This window comes from Doryrhamphus excisus, linkage group LG8 (assembly GCF_037039965.1).
Source record: "Doryrhamphus excisus strain RoL-2023G ecotype Guam linkage group LG8, RoL_Dexc_Guam_v1.1, whole genome shotgun sequence".
NCBI lineage: Eukaryota > Metazoa > Chordata > Actinopteri > Syngnathiformes > Syngnathidae > Doryrhamphus > Doryrhamphus excisus.
In genome coordinates this window covers 14,773,175-14,791,369 of record NC_136364.1, presented here as the reverse complement: position 1 = coordinate 14,791,369, position 18,195 = coordinate 14,773,175, and the positions used below count along the sequence as shown (strand labels likewise).

The window sequence follows — 18,195 nt, the reverse complement described above, 5'->3', positions numbered from 1 at the left end:
AAAAAAACATCATTCATACTGACAGAAATGAACCAAGTAGTGAACATTTTGTTTGACAGGTGCAAGGGGGCGCTCCAGGTGAAGAATGGTAGGGTACACCCTGGGGCACAATCAACCAATCACACTCACATTCATACCAATGGGCATTTTAAAATTAACCTAACATGCATATGTTTGGAATGAGGGAGGAATGCCGGAGTAACCGGAGAAAACATGCAAATCCCATACAGAGATGCCCAAATAGAACAACAATCCCAGATTTCCCAGTTCTTCTGGCGATGTGGCCAGCATGCTAACCACTGGACATTCGTGCTGTAAGGTAAACATAAAATTTGTAATATCCTAAGGTGGTTGCATTATGAACTTTTTAGCATATACATATGTAGCATTAGCCTTTTCATAATAAAAAAAAAATACATCAAAATGACATTTCTGTACGCGGGCCTCAGTGGTAAAAGGGTGCTTTAAAAGGCGTAATTGGGATTAAATTGTCCCCAACTGGACAGAATGGAATAGAAATGCTTGCATGGATTATGTTTAATGTTGTTTAAAGGGAAGAATCTTTGCTTCATAACTATATGACCGTGGGATAGCACTTTGTACAAAACACACAAACCACAACAGCAATGTCAATAGTACACTCTGGTCAACTTGCCAGACCTTTGGTGACTCTCAGCTACATATTATATAGGATATAATATTCCTGATTATATTGACACTAAATATTTGATCATGAATTGTAAACAGCTGTCATCGGATTCTGTAAAATGAATAATAATAAAAGCGAGCACCTCACACACTTTATTTACGGTCTATAAGTCAAGTGTAGGTACCTTCTAGCAGCTTATACTTGCATTAAACTGGTACTGGGTAACATTACAATCACCATTAACAATTCAAGACCTCATTAGGCTCATCAAGTGCAAAGCGATGGCTTCATTAGATATCGTTATTGTGTTGTAGTCGGAGGCTGATGAGAGAATGCACAATACAAACTAAGCCTGAAGCCCAGATTATAATGTTTCTTAAAGACATTTGTTGTCTTAATATATAGACACCAACATACAGTGGGGGGGAAATACGTATTTGATGTTGGAAGATAGGGATAGTCCATATTTTATTGCGGTAGGTTGAATAGACAGAGAATAGAAATAGAAATAACCCGCCATGGAGCCAAAGAAAGTGGCGAGTGGCAGCAATTTGATAAAGAAGGTGAGAAACACTGTTGAATTCAAGAAAGACTACAAAGATGGTGTCTCCTCCCCAAAAAACTTTAGCGTCGAGAGCATGTTTAGGAAACAGACGACATCCGCAGATGGCCGTTTGGGCATCAACTCACTGACTCACAACCTCTAAAGAAAAAACAAAATGATTCTCGTTACGTTAAAGACGAGAATTTGGCTCTATTGATAGATAAATTACAAGTTAAGGGTCAGAATTCCACATATACTACAACGACCGATGTCAACTAAGTTGACTAAGAAGTCTATAATAAAGGTAAAGATGATCATTTTGCTTGTAATTCAGATTTTTTTTACATTGTTATCTGCACATAACAAATTTTCATTCATTCATTTCATTTCATTTTCTACTGCTTTTCCTCCTGAGGGTCGTGGGGGGAGCTGGAGCCTATCCCAGCTGTCTTTGGGCGTGAGGCGGGGTACACCATGGACTGGTCGCCAGCCAATCACAGGGCACATATAGACAAACAACCATTCACACTCACATTCATACCAATTAACCTAGCATGTTTTTGGAATGTGGGAGGAAACCGGAGTACCCGGAGAAAACCCACACATGCACGGGGAGAACATGCAAACTCCACACAGAGATGGCCGAGGGTGGAATTGAACCCTAGCTGTGAGGTCTGCGCGCTAACCACTAGACCGCCGTGCCACCCATAACAAATTTTATTTTGTGTTAATATTTGTGAATTTGGAACATATAAATTGGATTGACATTATTTCCTATAGGAGAAAATAGTCGACATAAACGTGTTTCACTGTATATGGATTAACAGAAGGTCGTGACCTATCCCCGAGAAAGGAGAATGAGTTCCATTAAAAAGCGTACTTATTTACTATGGTTTCCTGATGCATTACCATCCCTTGGTCCTGCAGCCAATAGTCTGTCGCCTTGGTTCATCTGGTTCAATCACATTCGTCCAAGTCTCATCTGCTTCCAGCACTCAGGTAAGGTGCTGTGATTGGTCAGTCCTATGATCAAAGCCCTCCTCCTCTGCTCTCATTGGCTCGGCAGCAGCAGAGGAGTTTTGTGACTGGGTGGAGCAGGACAACTGAGAGGATTGGCTCTGCGTGTCGTCCTCATCCTCTGCCATGACAGCCTTTTGGCTCGTCCTCTCTTTCCTCTTCACATCTTCATTCCCTGTCCTCCTCCTCCCTTTCCTTTGCTCCTCGACCGTCCACATGCTCTCGTCTTCATCCTCCTTCCCTCGCACTTCCCGGTCAAAGTCCAGCAGCTCCTCCATCATCTCCTCTATCTCCAGCTCACCGTCCAGTTCCTCCTCGACCTCAGACGGCAGCTCGGCCATGCTCTCGGTCCTGTTGGTGTCGTCCGTTTCCTCGTCTTCTCCGATGCCTTTCAGCCTTTCGGGGGGGTCGCTGGCTTGACTCTCTCCAAACTCCAGGATGGTGGGGAGGTTGCCCTGCTTGGGGCAGCGCTTCCTCAGGCTGACCAGGAACGGTTGTGGCAGGGAGAAGATGTCCACGTTGTTGCCCAGGTCAATCCATGTCACACTTGGGAAACTGCTTTGATCCTGGGAAGGAAAATACCATTAAAAGTTATGAGAAACAGGCTAATAAAAATTAAAAAGTGAACCATATTCCCTCAGGTTGCCAGCTTTTGTGCGAATGTTGAGCTGATAATAATCAATCATGAACGGCTTTTATAAGGACAAAACCTATTTTTTTTCCGTAAGTAAATAAATATACAGTCATCCCTCGTTTATTGCAGTTAATTGGTCCCAGACCCAACCATGATAAGTGAATCATGACACAAGTCTGGTGCTTGTGTGTCTCACCGAACATTACAGTAACATTGCTGACACCTAGTGATCAGTGTGTATAGTGTCCAGTATACTACTTAAGGTCTTTGAATGTGTCTTTTGTAAGCTTTTCTTCATTTGGCAATTTTAATGTTTACAAATGCCTAATTTGAGCAAAAGATATATAACATTTGCTTAAATATGCATATTTTGTAGGGATGTCCGATATATATTGATATATTGTCCAACTCCCATATACTGTCCAATTTCCAAGACATATCTCCTGTGGTCGGTTTTGATGATTATGAACAAATCCGATATCGCGTTTTCACGTTGATATCATGCCGATATTATCTGTACAGATAATTATTAGACATTCCTAATATTTTCCCTAATAATAGGCCATATCCAATCATACAACAGCATGATTTATTTATGAATATATTTTGGGAAAACAACGCTAAGAGAAATGGTGAATTTCGAAGCGCGAAATAGTACGTGATTACTGTATTTTGATCAAAAATCTGGCAACCAGTCCAAGGTGTACCCCCCCTCCCAGTATGGATGATCAAAAGTATTTTCGCTGTATCGCTAGTCCACAGTTACACTTCAACTTTCATCAATGACCTTCAGGGCATCAGTGAGCTCCTTCAGAATTGTCCTGGTCAGCCTATTCCCGTTCAGTGCCAACGTCTCCAGCCGAGGCAGAGCGGCCAGAGTGGGCAAGAGAAGGAGGAAGGCCTCATCGGTCAGCTCGGTGAACCCCATCTCCAAGCTGACCACGATGGAAGAATGGTGCTGTAGATGTGCACACAGACGCTCCATGTCACGTGCAGCCAGAGGAATACCGGACAGATCCAACGCCCCGCTGGACGGAGGGGTGGACAATACTGCTTTCAGACTAGAAACACACAAGATGAAAGATGGTAAAACACCATTTTAGTGCTTACTTTGTGCTTACTTTTTTCCTGAGTCTAGACTTAAAGGACACTCTGTATACCAAGTGTATAGACACAAATGAATCCCACACAAAGGACACAGTAAAAAAAAAATGGTGATTCATGTTATTCAAATGACACGTAGATCACTCACCAGGCCTGAGGTTTCCTCTTGAGGAGGCCTTGTCTCCTCCACTGAGAGTGGGGGCTGAGATGGTAGGTCAGCTGACGACAGACTTTTTCCATCGCCCCCAGAGATTCTCTCTCCTGTGAGACAAGCAGGTGAGGGAAACTCTTACTAGTAGAATCCTGTCAAATTTGTCCAAACTCATGACTTCACATCTGAACATCTCAGGAGACCTTATCACCACAGATCAATACTGGAAATACTCAGGGGCATTGAATCATCGATCAATCCACGTCTCATATACGAGAAGGCTTCATCAACTGATGCTCAAAGACTAGTTAGGACAGCTCTAGTCTGCAGGGATGGAGCAGGAACCAAAGTAAACAAACAAAAATGGTCCTTAAGATGCAGTACAATACAGTACCACTCTTCTGAGGACAAAGATCTTCACATTCTAGACAGAGAAGACCAATGTTGAGAAACCATCTCTGAACAGACGGGAGGTCCGCGGCACAAGCTAGCAACCCACATATGATGCTTTCATCTCTTCCTAAACGATTTAATAATTTTGCCTTTTCTGGCTGCAGGTACACTTGGCGGATGAGCGGTTAGCGCGCAGGCCTCACAGCTAGGAAACTCGAGTTCGATTCCACCCATGTTCTCCCCGTGCATGCATGGGTTTTCTCCGGGTACTCCGGTTTCCTCCCACATTCCAAAAACATGCTAGGTTAATTGGCGACTCCAAATTGTCCATAGGTATGAATGTGAGTGTGAATGGTTGTTTGTCTATATGTGCCCTGTGATTGGCTGGCCACCAGTCCAGGGTGTACCCCACCTCTCGCCCGAAGACAGCTGTGATAGTCTCCAGCACCCCCGCGACCCTTGTGAGACTAAGTGGTAGAAAATGAATGAATGAGGGCTGCACGGTGGAACGAGTGGTCACGTAGCACGCAGGCCTCACAGCTAGGAGTTCGATTCCACAATTGGAGTTTGCATGTTCTCCCCGTGAAAGCATGGGTTTTCTCCAGGGACTCGGCTTCCTCCCACATTCTAAAAACATGCTAGGTTAATTGGCGACTCCAAACTGTCCATAGGTATGAATGTGAGTGTGAATGGTTGTTTGTCTATATGTGCCCTGTGATTGGCTGGCGACCAATCCAGGGTGTACCCCGCCTCTGGCCTGAAGACAGCTGGGCTAGGCTCCAGCATCCCCGTGACCCTTGTGAGAATAAGCGGTATAAAATGAATAAATGAATGAAACTCCACTGTATCTTACTGACTGTTGTGAAAGAGCAAAGTCATATCAAAAAATGAGATGAGAGGCCATACATCTGAAAAATAAATCCAGAACATTAAAACATAGCCCAAATATGGGGTATGGCATGGACAAATAAAGAAATAACATTTAAGTGACGACACGGTTGGCAGATGCAGTTTTTGATGCAGTCTAATGAGAACTCTTGTTACAATACATCGTGATGGGTTACATGCATTTCTTTTGATCAATAATGTATCAAAAGCTGAGAAATGGCTGCTGTTGCATTATTTATCACATTGACTGATTGATGGACTAACAAAAACATAAAAGCACAGTTGGAACCACGCAGCAGTGTTTATAAAACGGATCATTTAAAGAAAGCTACAGCATACAGTAGAAAGCTACAGTATGTCATTCATTTGACTAGCTGGCTGCTAGCATTTAGCTGCTAGCATTTAGCTGTTAGCATTTAGCTACTAGCGCGTAGCATTCTCTTCCTCATCCTTCCGCACAACTAAACAAGCAGATGTGTTTCTGAGTGTGTTTCCAAGTATCAATAGTAATGTCTTGTTGACAAAAAAGGCACCCCAGGGAATAAAATAAGTCCTACAACATAAAAAGGGCATTGTGGGTTTTGTAGAAATCCTCCCCCTGAGGACTCTAAGTGGGTTTCGAATAGAGGAAAGGGAATCTTAAAGAACCAAATCATAGAATGAGAACCAGATTCTTTATTCCTGACAACAATACCTAATACAGACGTCTGGGCTTATCTGCAGTGCCTGTATGCCTACAAGTAAGCGGGTCTTCTTACAGCGCAGTTGCAAAAAGCACCCTTCCTTTCCCTGCGCGGCTTTTTATACACTCAGGATTGTGTAAGAGGCTGGAGTCCTGGACCAATCAGCTTTCGTCACTGCCCTTGCTTGAACCGCTTCTTTCATGGTGTCTCGATGTTTCCACCTTAACTGTCAGTTGTTACGTTAGTCCTTTTTTTGTGTGGGTGCATGTATAAGTATCTTTTGTCTGTATTTGTGAGATTATGTGTTTTTAGCTATTATCTTTAGCTAGCAAAATTTAGCAAATACCTTCAGTTTATTCGTGTGATAATGTCAACACGAGTATTTCATTTTTTATGCTGGATTTACTATATATTGCTCACAAATAAGTGTTTTGTTTGCCAAAAATTTTTGTTCTGTATTTTCACAAAAATTAGCTTGAAAAATTTCAAGTTTTGTTATCGCCAATCCTGACCCGAATGTGCAGCCGTACTCACAAAGGAAGTCATAATGGACACGACGTTATCGCTGAACAAAACAGGAATTGTGGACCATTGGAGCAAATAATTGGCAAATCCAGCCGTCAACCATTTACGCCAAGCTGGGTCATTCAATGCACCGTGATGCGTTCAGCTCATTTGCTTCTCGGTTTGACACATTATTACACAATTACAATTAAAGATGCCTTAAAATGGCACGTTTCTTGCCACCCTCCAGTAGTTAAAAATAGGGTGGAATGGCGTCTGCGTCACTGCCGCCACAAATCCTGAAAAGCCTGGTGTCACGTGGCGTTCGCTGTAGCTTTAGTGGAGCGTGTACGACAGCGGCACTTCACAGGCCACTAAAGTACGGATCCATACCTGTCAGGAAGCTTTCACAGCCACATTACACAGAATCCATAATACCGTTATCAAAAAGCAGAGGAAAGTCGAGAAAATGATCAGAGTTGAAGGAAAAGGAGTGCAAGACAAAAGCACTGGGTTGATGTTTAGCGGTGTTTACCACGTCTGCTGAACCAAAGCCAGAAGTCTACTTTAACAGAAGGCCAAACACACTTAATCACATCGTCCACTCACAATTTAGAGCCAATATCCATCCTTTAAATGTCGAACTATACAGTCTTAAATCAACATCCTCCGGATTGGCTAACTCGTGCACATTTACTCGTGACTGATGGAGTTTGTTGACGTGTTCTTTTTTCATTTGTGCAGAATTGAACTGGGTGCATTTGGTTGGATGGGGGTTGAAAAATGCGCAAGAAGGAAGTCAAAGCTTTGAAGTTAAGTGGCAGTTTCTTTCTTGTTGCTCCTCCCCCAACCTCCTTCATTGACTTGTATTGATTTGGACCGAACCACAAATCTGATTTTGCAAAAGCAGAGGAATGATAATGATGAAGTTAGCATTGCTGCGACACATGTCAACATAAACTGACCTTTTTTTCATAGAAATGCCCCCTTTGGGTCGACCAAGTATGTAGACGTTGACCTTTTTATACTTGCATGTGCAAGATGACGGAATAAAATACTACCACTAAGGGGCGTCACTAGGTTCTGAGGACAGGGGGGGGCTTAGCCCCATGGAGATGCACAGGATATGAATGAATGTAGTAGACATTAAAAAAAATCCAAAAAAAACAAATAAACAAGAACCGGGATATAACTTTCCCACTTTTGGACAACATTAGTAGAGATACTCAATTGTTTTAGGCCACCATTAAATGTACACAAGTACACACAATCTACACTGCAAAACCACTGCTCAGTCCAGTGGACAGTGATCAATTATATAATAATCATTATTATATTATTAATTATATGCTAGGACTATGTTAAAAAGCCATAGCATTTCAGTATGTGGAATCAAACTATGGAATGGATATAATGGAATATATATAATGGAATAAAATAATAAAAATTAATAATAATAAATAAAATTTTATAAAATAAATTAAAATAAATTTAAAAAATAAATTGATAAAATAATAATACATAAATAAATAAAAAACTTAAATTCTACTTAAATTAAAACAAATGTAACAGTTACTGATTGCAAAAGAACTGTGAACTGATGGTTACACAAGTACACACAATCTACACTGCAAAACTGCTGCTCAAGCTCTGCAACCATTCTGTCCAGTGGACAGATGATTATATAATAATCATTATTATATTAATGATTAATATTAGCCTATTATTATTACTATCATCATTATTCATCTTCTGATTGTTACTACTACTAGTAGTAGTAGGCTAGTATTAGCCTGCTTATTGGCTTGCTTATTAGCCTGCTTTTGCCCTATTATATGAATTAAAAAATATCAAATTATTTAGGGGGGGACTTAAGAACATTTTAGGGGGACTGAAGCCCCCCGAAAATTGGCCTAATGACGCCACTGCTACCACTACCATTTGCGGTGAATTTACAATATCACTCTGAAAATCCAGTTAAGCCTCGACGGACAGAGACAAATGTATCAGCTGTTCACGCGGTAGGAGAGGATATACGTAGATGGATGGTAAGCATGTAGGCTCTGTTAATGGAAAATACAAGTCGAGTACACTCGAGAACCGTAAATACAGCAGCTGTGGGAGCTGGGCCGACATGCAGACAAAGTGACACAAGGGGGATTTGGTGCTTAGGGACACTGAAGTATGGGAATGAACAACGGCTGAATGCATGATGTGGGCCACTGGATGAATCTGCTTTTGCAAAAACAAGTTCACAATACTGCAATACGCGTCAACATAAATAGACCTATTTATCATACATGGTCAATATGGCGGGCTTATTGTTGTGTTATCCAATCCAATCCACTTTATTTATATAGCACATTTTATGAACAGAGTTTCCAAAGTGCTGCACAGACTAGTAAAATTAAAATTAAAAAGTAATAATCCAAAACTAAAAGATCATTTAAGAAATAAAATAGTAAAATAGATATTAAAATAGGCGGCATGGTGGTCTAGTGGTTAGCGCGCAGACCTCACAGCTAGGAGACCAGGGTACAATTCCACCCTCGGCCTTCTCTGTGTGGAGTTTGCATGTTCTCCCCATGCATGCGTGGGTTTTCTCCGGGTACTCCGGTTTCCTCCCACATTCCAAAAACATGCTAGGTTAATTGGTGACTCCAAATTGTCCATAGGTATGAATGTGAGTGTGAATGGTTGTTTGTCAATATGTGCCCTGTGATTGGCTGGCGACCAGTCCAGGGTGTACCCCGCCTCTCGCCCAAAGACAGCTGGGATAGGCTCCAGCAACCCCCGCGACCCTCGTGAGGAAAAGCGGTAGAAAATGAATGAATGAATGAAAGATATTAAAATATTAAAAACAAGAAACAAAGCAATAAAAGTATAACAAATAAAACCAATTACAATAAAAACGAAGAACTAAAAGATACAGGACCATACGACTCACTCCGAGTTAAAAGCCAGAGAATAAAAGTGGGTTTTAAGACGAGACTTAAAGCTTTCGATGTTGGGGGCCTTTTTTACTTGGGAGGGGAGAGAGTTCCATAGTTTGGGGCCAACCACAGAAAAGGCTCGGTCCCCCCTGGTCTTAAGTCTCGTCTTAGGGCACCACAAGTTATGAATACACGATGTGAGTGTAACTGTTTTGCAAGTACTCAAAGTAATCCTTGGTCATATGCAAGTAAAACGGGCAAAGTAGGGCTGTGTCAATGACCTCTGGGCTGCACTTTGGGCAACCCTGCTTTTAAAGCATGTGTCGAGAAACCACAAAAAGGATGGCAATTAAAGAGAAAAAGTGAGTGTTATTGCAGCTGAAATTAATTGTTTATTGCAAATATTGATCTGAAATCAGATAAGACATTTACACAGAAGCCCACCATTCGCAGTTCTTACAGTCAGCATCGGCCGGTAGCACAAGGTTAGATTTTTTATTGGAGGTACGCGTCAAGTACACGTTACATAATCCAGGCTCTGCATTCAAAATGCATTACCGTTTCTTGTATTACTATGCTCTTCATGTGAGTGACGGAAAAGTCAATTATAAGCGATACTGAAGGAGCCAAGCGGACTGGGAATAAGACTGCAAGGACAAGGCAGGACGAACCATCATGAGCTGAGCGGCAAACAAGGCGGGGTTATAGAAATAGGAGCAGAGTACATTACAGCTGACTTTGCGTCTCTCTGATGGCTAGCAGGACGATCACACCCAAAAATATTTCAAGTGTCAGAATCATTGACTTGATACCAAAATGTGCAGATTTGTCCACCCCTGATTTATACTTGTACGTTGGCAAGTCAATATCTTGAATTTTCTACATGTATGTGTGATGATATATGCAAAATGTATTCAGTTTCAAATGGCTATAAAGACAATTGAATATATTTATGATTTATACCAGCACTCAGCGTATTAAAGCAGAATCAAACAGATGAGAAGGACCTTGGTTCAATGAGTGAACAATATCTTTTATTTTCTGCCTCGTGGTGCTCCGCTTACATTATGTATACAGCACACACACCCATGAATATATACGGTACCATCTCAGGAGAACTGATGACCTCCCGGACGTTTCTTTTGCTTTTCCATACCCCTTCATTATCCATCTCTATCTCCATCCCTCAGCCCCAGGCCAGCCTGATATTAAAGAATATTTTTCACTGCATGTTCTAGTACGTTTCCTTAATGGTTAGTATCATTCAATATTACTGTCCGACTTTCAAAAGATCAGGAAGACATATTGACTGTGGTATAGTAGCATTAAGGCACAAGGAGACACAAAGGTCTACAAGAAACCGACAATACTGGCTAAAACGTCAGCTAAAACAACATCAGCAAACTCAACTATCCTCATGTGGAAATCACAATATTCTTTAATACTGTAGTACACATCACTGGGTTGCTAGGTTGCTATTGCTTCGGCTTTTATATTTATTCTCGTATTTAGTATTTTCATCTACGCGGGGGTGCTGGAGCCTATCCCAGCTGTCTTCGGGCTAGAGGCGGGGTACACCCTGGACTGGTCGCCAACCAATCACAAGGCACATATAGACAAACAACCATTCACACTCACATTCATACCTATGGACAATTTGGAGATGCCAATTAACCTAGCATGTTTTTGGAATGTGGGAGGAAACCGGAGTACCCAGAAAAAACCCACGCATGCACAGGGAGAACATGTAAACTCCACACAGAGATGGCCGAGGGTGGGATTGAGCTGTGAGGTCTGTGCGCTAACCACTCGCCCACCGTGCAAGCCCTTATTTAGTATTTTATTACTGAATTTAACATACCCTTCGACATAAGAGTTTAGCAACAGTTTAGGTGTAAGACCCAACTTTCATCAATCTCGGAACAGAATTTGTACGTTACATAAGGTCCACCTCAGAGCTCCAGACTAATGTTTTTTCACGAGGAGCACAGGGGCACCTAACTTAAAATTTTAGGAGCACAAGCCCGATGTGTAAGGTAAATATTCTCTCCTTTTCACTGTATTACCCGGAAGTTATTAGATTCTTAAAGTGACACTTTAAAAAGTCAACGTGACAGCCATGGTAGCTTCCCTGTGGGCCAAAAACAAGCTCCCAACAAACCACATTGATTGTTTGTTTAAAGACAAAATGTCAGAGTCACATTTGGAGTCCATTGACAAAAGACGAAGCGGAAAACTATAGCTAGAGAGACAGCGGAACCCGGCAGAATGTGTAAACAAAGATGGTAGAATAGTTTAACTTGGGATTGATAGGCTTAGACTATGTCAAGCTGTCGTTATTAGGCCTTGGCTGATCACATGACAATGCCATGGCATTACAAGGCCTTCTAAGTCTTACTTTTATCACTCCGTTCATGCATGAACCCTTTCGTTCACCCTCCCTCAGTGGCATCTCGAAGTACACAAATGAACAAGCAAAAGGCGCTGCACTTCTCCCAAGAACACACACTCCTACACAACCACTTAGAGCTAGTGTCTAATCTAATCACGTCAGGCAAAATGAATGAAAAGATCATCTGATAGCAATGAATCACTTCAGCGTATGTGTGTGTAAAAGGGCTTTACTGTCATTGCCAATACTGCCTCCGTATTCTTTATGTGCGTGTGTTGATTTTATATTTCTTACCGTCTTTGGACAGTGTACATAGCGTGCCAGACTGATGATCAGGTCATGTGTGATGGGGTCAACAAGGTTCCTGAAGCTGGCGTAACGGTATAATACATCATCCAGAGATGTTGACTCCATGCCCAGGTCCTATGAACACCCAAAAAAAAAAACACACACACAACATAAATGACTTATAATTACATTATGTAATAATATTATCGACGTCTCAGGCGGCACGGTGATCTAGTGGTTAGTGCGCAGACCTCACAGCTAGGAGGGTTCAATTCCAGGGTTCCATTCCACCCTCGGCCATCTCTGTGTGGAGTTTGCATGTTCTCCCACATTCCAAAAACATGCTAGGTTAATTGGTGACTCCAAATTGTCCATAGGTATGAATGTGAGTGTGAATGGTTGTTTGTCTATATGTGCCCTGTGATTGGCTGGCCACCAGTCCAGGGTGTACCCCGCCTCTCGCCCAAAGACAGTTGGGATAGGCTCCAGCACCACCCGCGACCCTCGTGAGGAAAAACGGTAGAAAATGAATGAATTTTGGGTGCCATTTTGGGTGGAATTGGAGTTGGAACAATGACCATGAAGGCATCTAAAACCCCCTAAAAATGGCTGTCATGTTTGCTTCAAATCAGGGAAACCATCTCTGAACAGAGAGGGGGGGGCTGCAACATCACATCTCCCCCACTCACATTGCTGTCGACCGTTTTTGTGAAAATTTGAGACTCACTTATAAAAAACGGATCTGTTTATTTGTTGATTGAATCCTTATCGCTAAGCAGCCTGACACTACAACAACTTCCTGTTGAGTTACACAGTATTAAAATATAACCGCAGTAACTTCCTGTTCAGTGCAAAGTAAGCTTCTTAATAAAACTATGTTGGAATTAAACCAGTACTCTAAAGTACTCTCAAGTAATTGTTTTGGATTGCTTCCAATGTTGCATTTAAATTAAACACTATGCATTTTTTACATGTACCTTTTTTTGTGTTTAGTTGTGTATGTGGACTTGCACACTCTCAATAAGGGAAGTGCCTTGGTTCTAAATCACTGAATTGAAGTGTAAATTAAATCCATGTACTATTTACAGTGTTTTATTTTAACAAAATGCATTTGATGAAAAACAAAACAGGCCTCTTAAAGCCAGTAGAAAATGCAGCGCTATTATAAAATATGGGAAAAGATGATTAGATGCAGTACTTGAACTTATTGAGGCGAACATAACAAAGCTGCCGTCACTCACGCTAAACTCATGCAAATTACAGCGCTCACGGTGCATGGCTTATTTATTTGAAGTCACATCAAAAGGACGAGGCTAAACAACACTCTGGGTCCTCTGACGTCTTATTACAGTTATATTATAGCTCCACATCCTTCAAATTGGCTGAGTCACGTAACGTAAGTGGTTTAGAATATTTATTATTGGTTTTATTTGATATTATTATTTATACATTGTTATTACAATAATAATTAGACGACCAAACATTTACATGTTAGTATCGACTGTCGCTAAGAGTCTATTCGTCACCGAGTACATCTGCAAAATCTCATCTAATAATTACAACACACTTTTATTGCAAAAGTTGATCCAAAATCCGAGGAGAACGTCAACATCAACATTGTCTGCAACTCTTTAAGTAGAATATTAATAAAGATATTATGAGACAGACAATATTGATTATCAAACAACAGATAAAACACGCTCTACTGAGTAAGAGCATGTGTGTGTTTTGGCAGCGAGCAAGGCAGCGCCATGCTCTGAACTACTGACAGCAATAGGAGGAGAGCTGCTCAGTCTCCTGCAGAAAAGGTATGACTCACTGACGTTTCTGTGCCCCCTAATGCTCAGCGAGGACAGCAGCTTTAGATGAATGGCAAACACACAGTCATTATTCTAGGATTAGGGTATTTGTTCCCATGGAGATGTGTTTTCAAAATAAAAGTGGCCACATCAGAAATGACATGTTGGCAAGTTGGTTATTTTCAGTGTGTTGAGCAAAGGAGATTCAATGATATTTACTCGATTTTTCATTAGCAATAGCGAATGGTACAAAACATGGTGTTGATCTGATGCCAAGTAAATACAGTAAAATATCCCTAGTTTATTCATTTTTTTGGAAATCCAGACTTGCGCCTAATTTTCCAAACCATCCTGCGAGCTTGACGTTGACGTTCCCCTCTGATTTTGGATCAACATTTGCAATAAAAGTCATTCATTCATTTTCTACCGCTTTTCCTCACAAGGGTCGCGGGGGTGCTGGAGCCTATCCCAGCTGTCTTCGGGCAAGAGACAGTGGGGTACACCCTGGACTGGTGGCCAGCCAATCACAGGGCACATATAGACAAACAACCATTCACACTCACATTCATACCTATGGACAATTTGGAATCGCCAATTAACCTAGCATGTTTTTGGAATGTGGGAGGAAACCGGAGTACCCGGAGAAAACCCACGCATGCACGGGGAGAACATGCAAACTCCACACAGAGATGGCAGAGGGTGGAATTGAACCCTGGTCTCCTACCTGTGAGGTCTGCGCGCTAACCACTCAAATGCCGTGCAGCCCCCCAAATGTCAGTTCCCTGACCGGGAATCGAACCTCGGGCAGCACCAGATGTGTGCTGTGGTAAAAAATATACTGACATCAAACGAGCATCTTGTTGAGTCTTCGAGAAATTGAGCACTAGGTATCCACTATTCTGTCTGTGAATGACACTGAGACTAGCGGTTGGCTAGTTTGTGTTAGCTGCTACTATAGTAACAATATTGCTGTAGCTTCATTAATATACAAGTTAGTTGTGTAAATGGGACACAAAAAAACTTGTTGGGGAAATAATTATTCATGTTATTTAACATGACAATAATAGTGCTAAAATGCTAACAGTTCACCCAATGGCACCTATTACGAACAAAGTACAGAAAGTGTTGCGATGGCTTTATACTACTATGACATCCTGTTATAATAAAGGCAGAAATAAAAAGACTTTGTCGACACTGAGGAAATTCCCCCAGGGGCTAAGGACGTCTCCAATCAGACATGCTGCTTGCGCTATCCAGCGATGCGTAATGAAGCCCGACCTGATATTGTATGTTCTCGTCTACAATAAACACACCATTTCATTTTTGATAGTTTGGAACTACACAGCAGCCAAATATAAGCTCATCGCACCCTCAGATTGTTTTATTGTGAAAGCGTGTCCCCGTCACTGGTGTTGGTGGTTTATAACAAACAAGAACTCTCCTGGGGGAGTCTAAATTTAACGCTGGAGGTTCCCACATCAGCGGAAGTTACGGTTGCTCATCAGAGAGGAAGTGGTGTGCGGATGCTCACTGTAGTTTCATTACGGTCCACCTCCTCATTATCTACCAACATGCTGCTTCATGATTAATCAGCGTCTATAAGGGCTGCGCCCATCGTCATGGTAACCCTGTAACCAGTGACGAGCAAGTCTTTCTTTATTTTCCATCCCTTTGAGAAATCAAGAGACTTTGAATCATTTTCTTAGTCGATTAATGTGAAGCTGGTTGTTTAGATTAATCAAGGAATTAGTTAGTTAATCAGTTAGTGGTTTGGTCCGCAACATAAAAAAAATGTTGATCACCGTTTATCTTGTTTTGCTTCAAACACAAAGATAATTGATGTTTTCATGGGCGACTACTGAAATTAATAAATACGCACATCAGAGAGGCGGAAATCGTTTGTAAATTAAAACATGAATGGAAACCCAAAATAGTTGTCGATTAATTGCATAATCGATTAATTTTTAGCTTATATAATTTGTGCTAATTACGCTATGTCAATATTTTGATTTTATTTTACTTTACAAACCGTTACACCCATGCTAGTTATAACTGCTGAGGTCAGGATGTTTTTGTTGAATATTTTAAACATATTTTCATTGGATTGTTTTTATTACATTTAATTAAAAATATCAAATTTAGTTTTAAGTTTATTGCTACGTGTGCCATTCTATAGGTGTATTTTATTTATTGGCGAATGACCTGACATTCTGCAGATTTTTTTTACAAATATATTATTAGAAATTAGGTTGCACGGCGGGCGTGTGGTTAGCGCGCAGACCTCACAGCTAGGAGACCAGTGTTCAATTCCACCCTCGGCCATCTCTGTGTGGAGTTTGCATGTTCTCCCCGTGCGTGCGTGGGTTTTCTCTGGGTACTCCGGTTTCCTCCCACATTCCAAAAACATGCTAGGTTAATTGGTGACTCCAAATTGTCCATAGGTATGAATGTGAGTGTGAATGGATGGTTGTTTCGCCCGAAGACAGCTGGGATAGGCGCCAGCTACCCCCCACCCCGCGACCCTCGTGAGGATAAGTGGTAAAAAATGAATGAATTAATTTAGAAATTGCTTAGTAATTATATTTTGAATATTACACTTACATATTTTCATTAAATATTAAATTTACACACATGTTCAGCAGTTTTAAAAAAACAAAGTGAAATTAAAACCATACTGTACTGAACCCTGATCATGGTATACCGTGCTGAGGCTGCTTTTGTCAAAAAGATACATTCATTTCCATTTTTCCTTGGTGAAAAAAAGTTTGGACAATACATTTGAAGAGTGAAAACTATTTTTTAAAGGGATGAAATACTTCTGTAGGTAACTGCTGTTTACTAAGGACAGACATTACCTGTCTGAGTGTCCTCAGCATCTCGGTGGCCTCATCATGCTTGCCCTGCTTGGCCATCAGCATCATCTCCTGGATCATCCCGATGCGACGCTGATAAGGCGGCGGGGTACCACCACGACTCAGCCTGTCCCCCGACTTCAGCATGAGGGACGCAAACAGGTCCCCTCGCTCCTTGGTGGGGGTCCGCCTCCAGCTGTGCTGCGGACTGGCTCCTCCGACATCCTGGCCCTTGGTCTGCTTGCCCCCCATGAAGACCGTGTGGTAAGAACAGGCCCGATCCCGCTGTCATGCAGAGTCTGCCTCGATGAGCCTTCCCATCTGCAGATGATCACATCTGGACACGGTGTTCCTAATCACGTGGACTGGAACACGATGAAAACACACAGTTTGTGCGGAGGACAAGTTGCAGCTCAAGTGGGGAAGAGGTCGCAGGATGCTGCCTGCAGCATGGCCGCTCAACACGCAGCAGCAGCAGCCGAGACCGTCCCGAACACAACTTCAGCACACAAATGTTCACCTTCACCGTGGAGGAGGGGGTCCCGTTCGTGTCCTGGAGAGGAGCGTGCAGCCTGGAGGTGACGCAGAAAGCAGGGCATGGCAGTGTTTACGTCCTTCGATCACCGAGGACTGGCTGGTCTTCTACTGTCTCCCATGTTGTCTCCCATGTTGTCTCTAACGGTCAGCGAACGCCGCATACGGGAAGTTGAGCATCTCGCAGCCGTCACGGGAGAAGCGGAGGAGACCCAGCCGACCTGGATGGATTCCTGTCTGGGCTGGGACTGAATTATAGAGGACACCCTCTGCTCGGCGACTGAACGCCAGAACGCCCCCCACCGCCTCAAGGCAGACAGTACCGCCAAGTTTGCACGAGGAGTGGGCGATACCGCAATGTTGCTATCGACCCGATACCAAGTGTCATCATGTCAATAAAAAAATACATCTTATCTCATTATGACATGTCAATTAATTATAAAAACAATATTTACAAACTGTAACAATATATACATTTAACAAAATAATCATACAATTGTAAAATATCGATCTCCAGGCTATTATTGGTATCGACACGATTGATATTTGGACCCACCTCCCCGTTTGTAGTTATGAACTCTTTGTGTGGCGACTCCAGAAACGAGCATATGAAAATACTAAGACAATATTACTTCTAATTTAGTCATATAGTGTGTGCAATGTGTGCTGAATTAACAAATACTGTATCAACTTCTGTTCGTGTACTGTAGGGGGCACTATATATTCGAAATTTAAGTCCTAACTTCTTTTAACGCCATTTCCTGACTTCCTGTTCTTGTCTCGTCAAGTTTGTCATTTAAACAATAAATGGGCGTGGCTGGCCATGTCCT

The 18,195-nt window shown here is 42.0% G+C and overlaps 1 protein-coding gene across 2 annotated transcripts; it reads right to left on the bottom strand.

Annotated features, from left to right (window-relative positions):
* Window positions 1–583: 583 nt before the first annotated feature.
* On the bottom strand, window positions 584–17,725 carry lrrc75a (leucine rich repeat containing 75A). Of its 2 annotated transcripts, XM_058080655.2 has the most exons (6): window positions 17,352–17,725; window positions 16,835–17,196; window positions 12,187–12,315; window positions 4,097–4,209; window positions 3,632–3,905; window positions 584–2,776 (listed from the first exon to the last, which is right to left on the bottom strand). In XM_058080655.2, exons 2-6 carry the CDS (start codon window positions 17,081–17,083, stop codon window positions 2,189–2,191), a joined length of 1,353 nt encoding a protein of 450 aa, XP_057936638.2. In that variant the 5' UTR covers window positions 17,084–17,196; window positions 17,352–17,725; the 3' UTR covers window positions 584–2,188. The 2 variants fall into 2 exon arrangements, with proteins under 2 accessions (XP_057936638.2, XP_078649018.1); XM_078792892.1 differs by having other exon boundaries at window positions 16,835–17,725.
* Window positions 17,726–18,195: the final 470 nt, after the last annotated feature.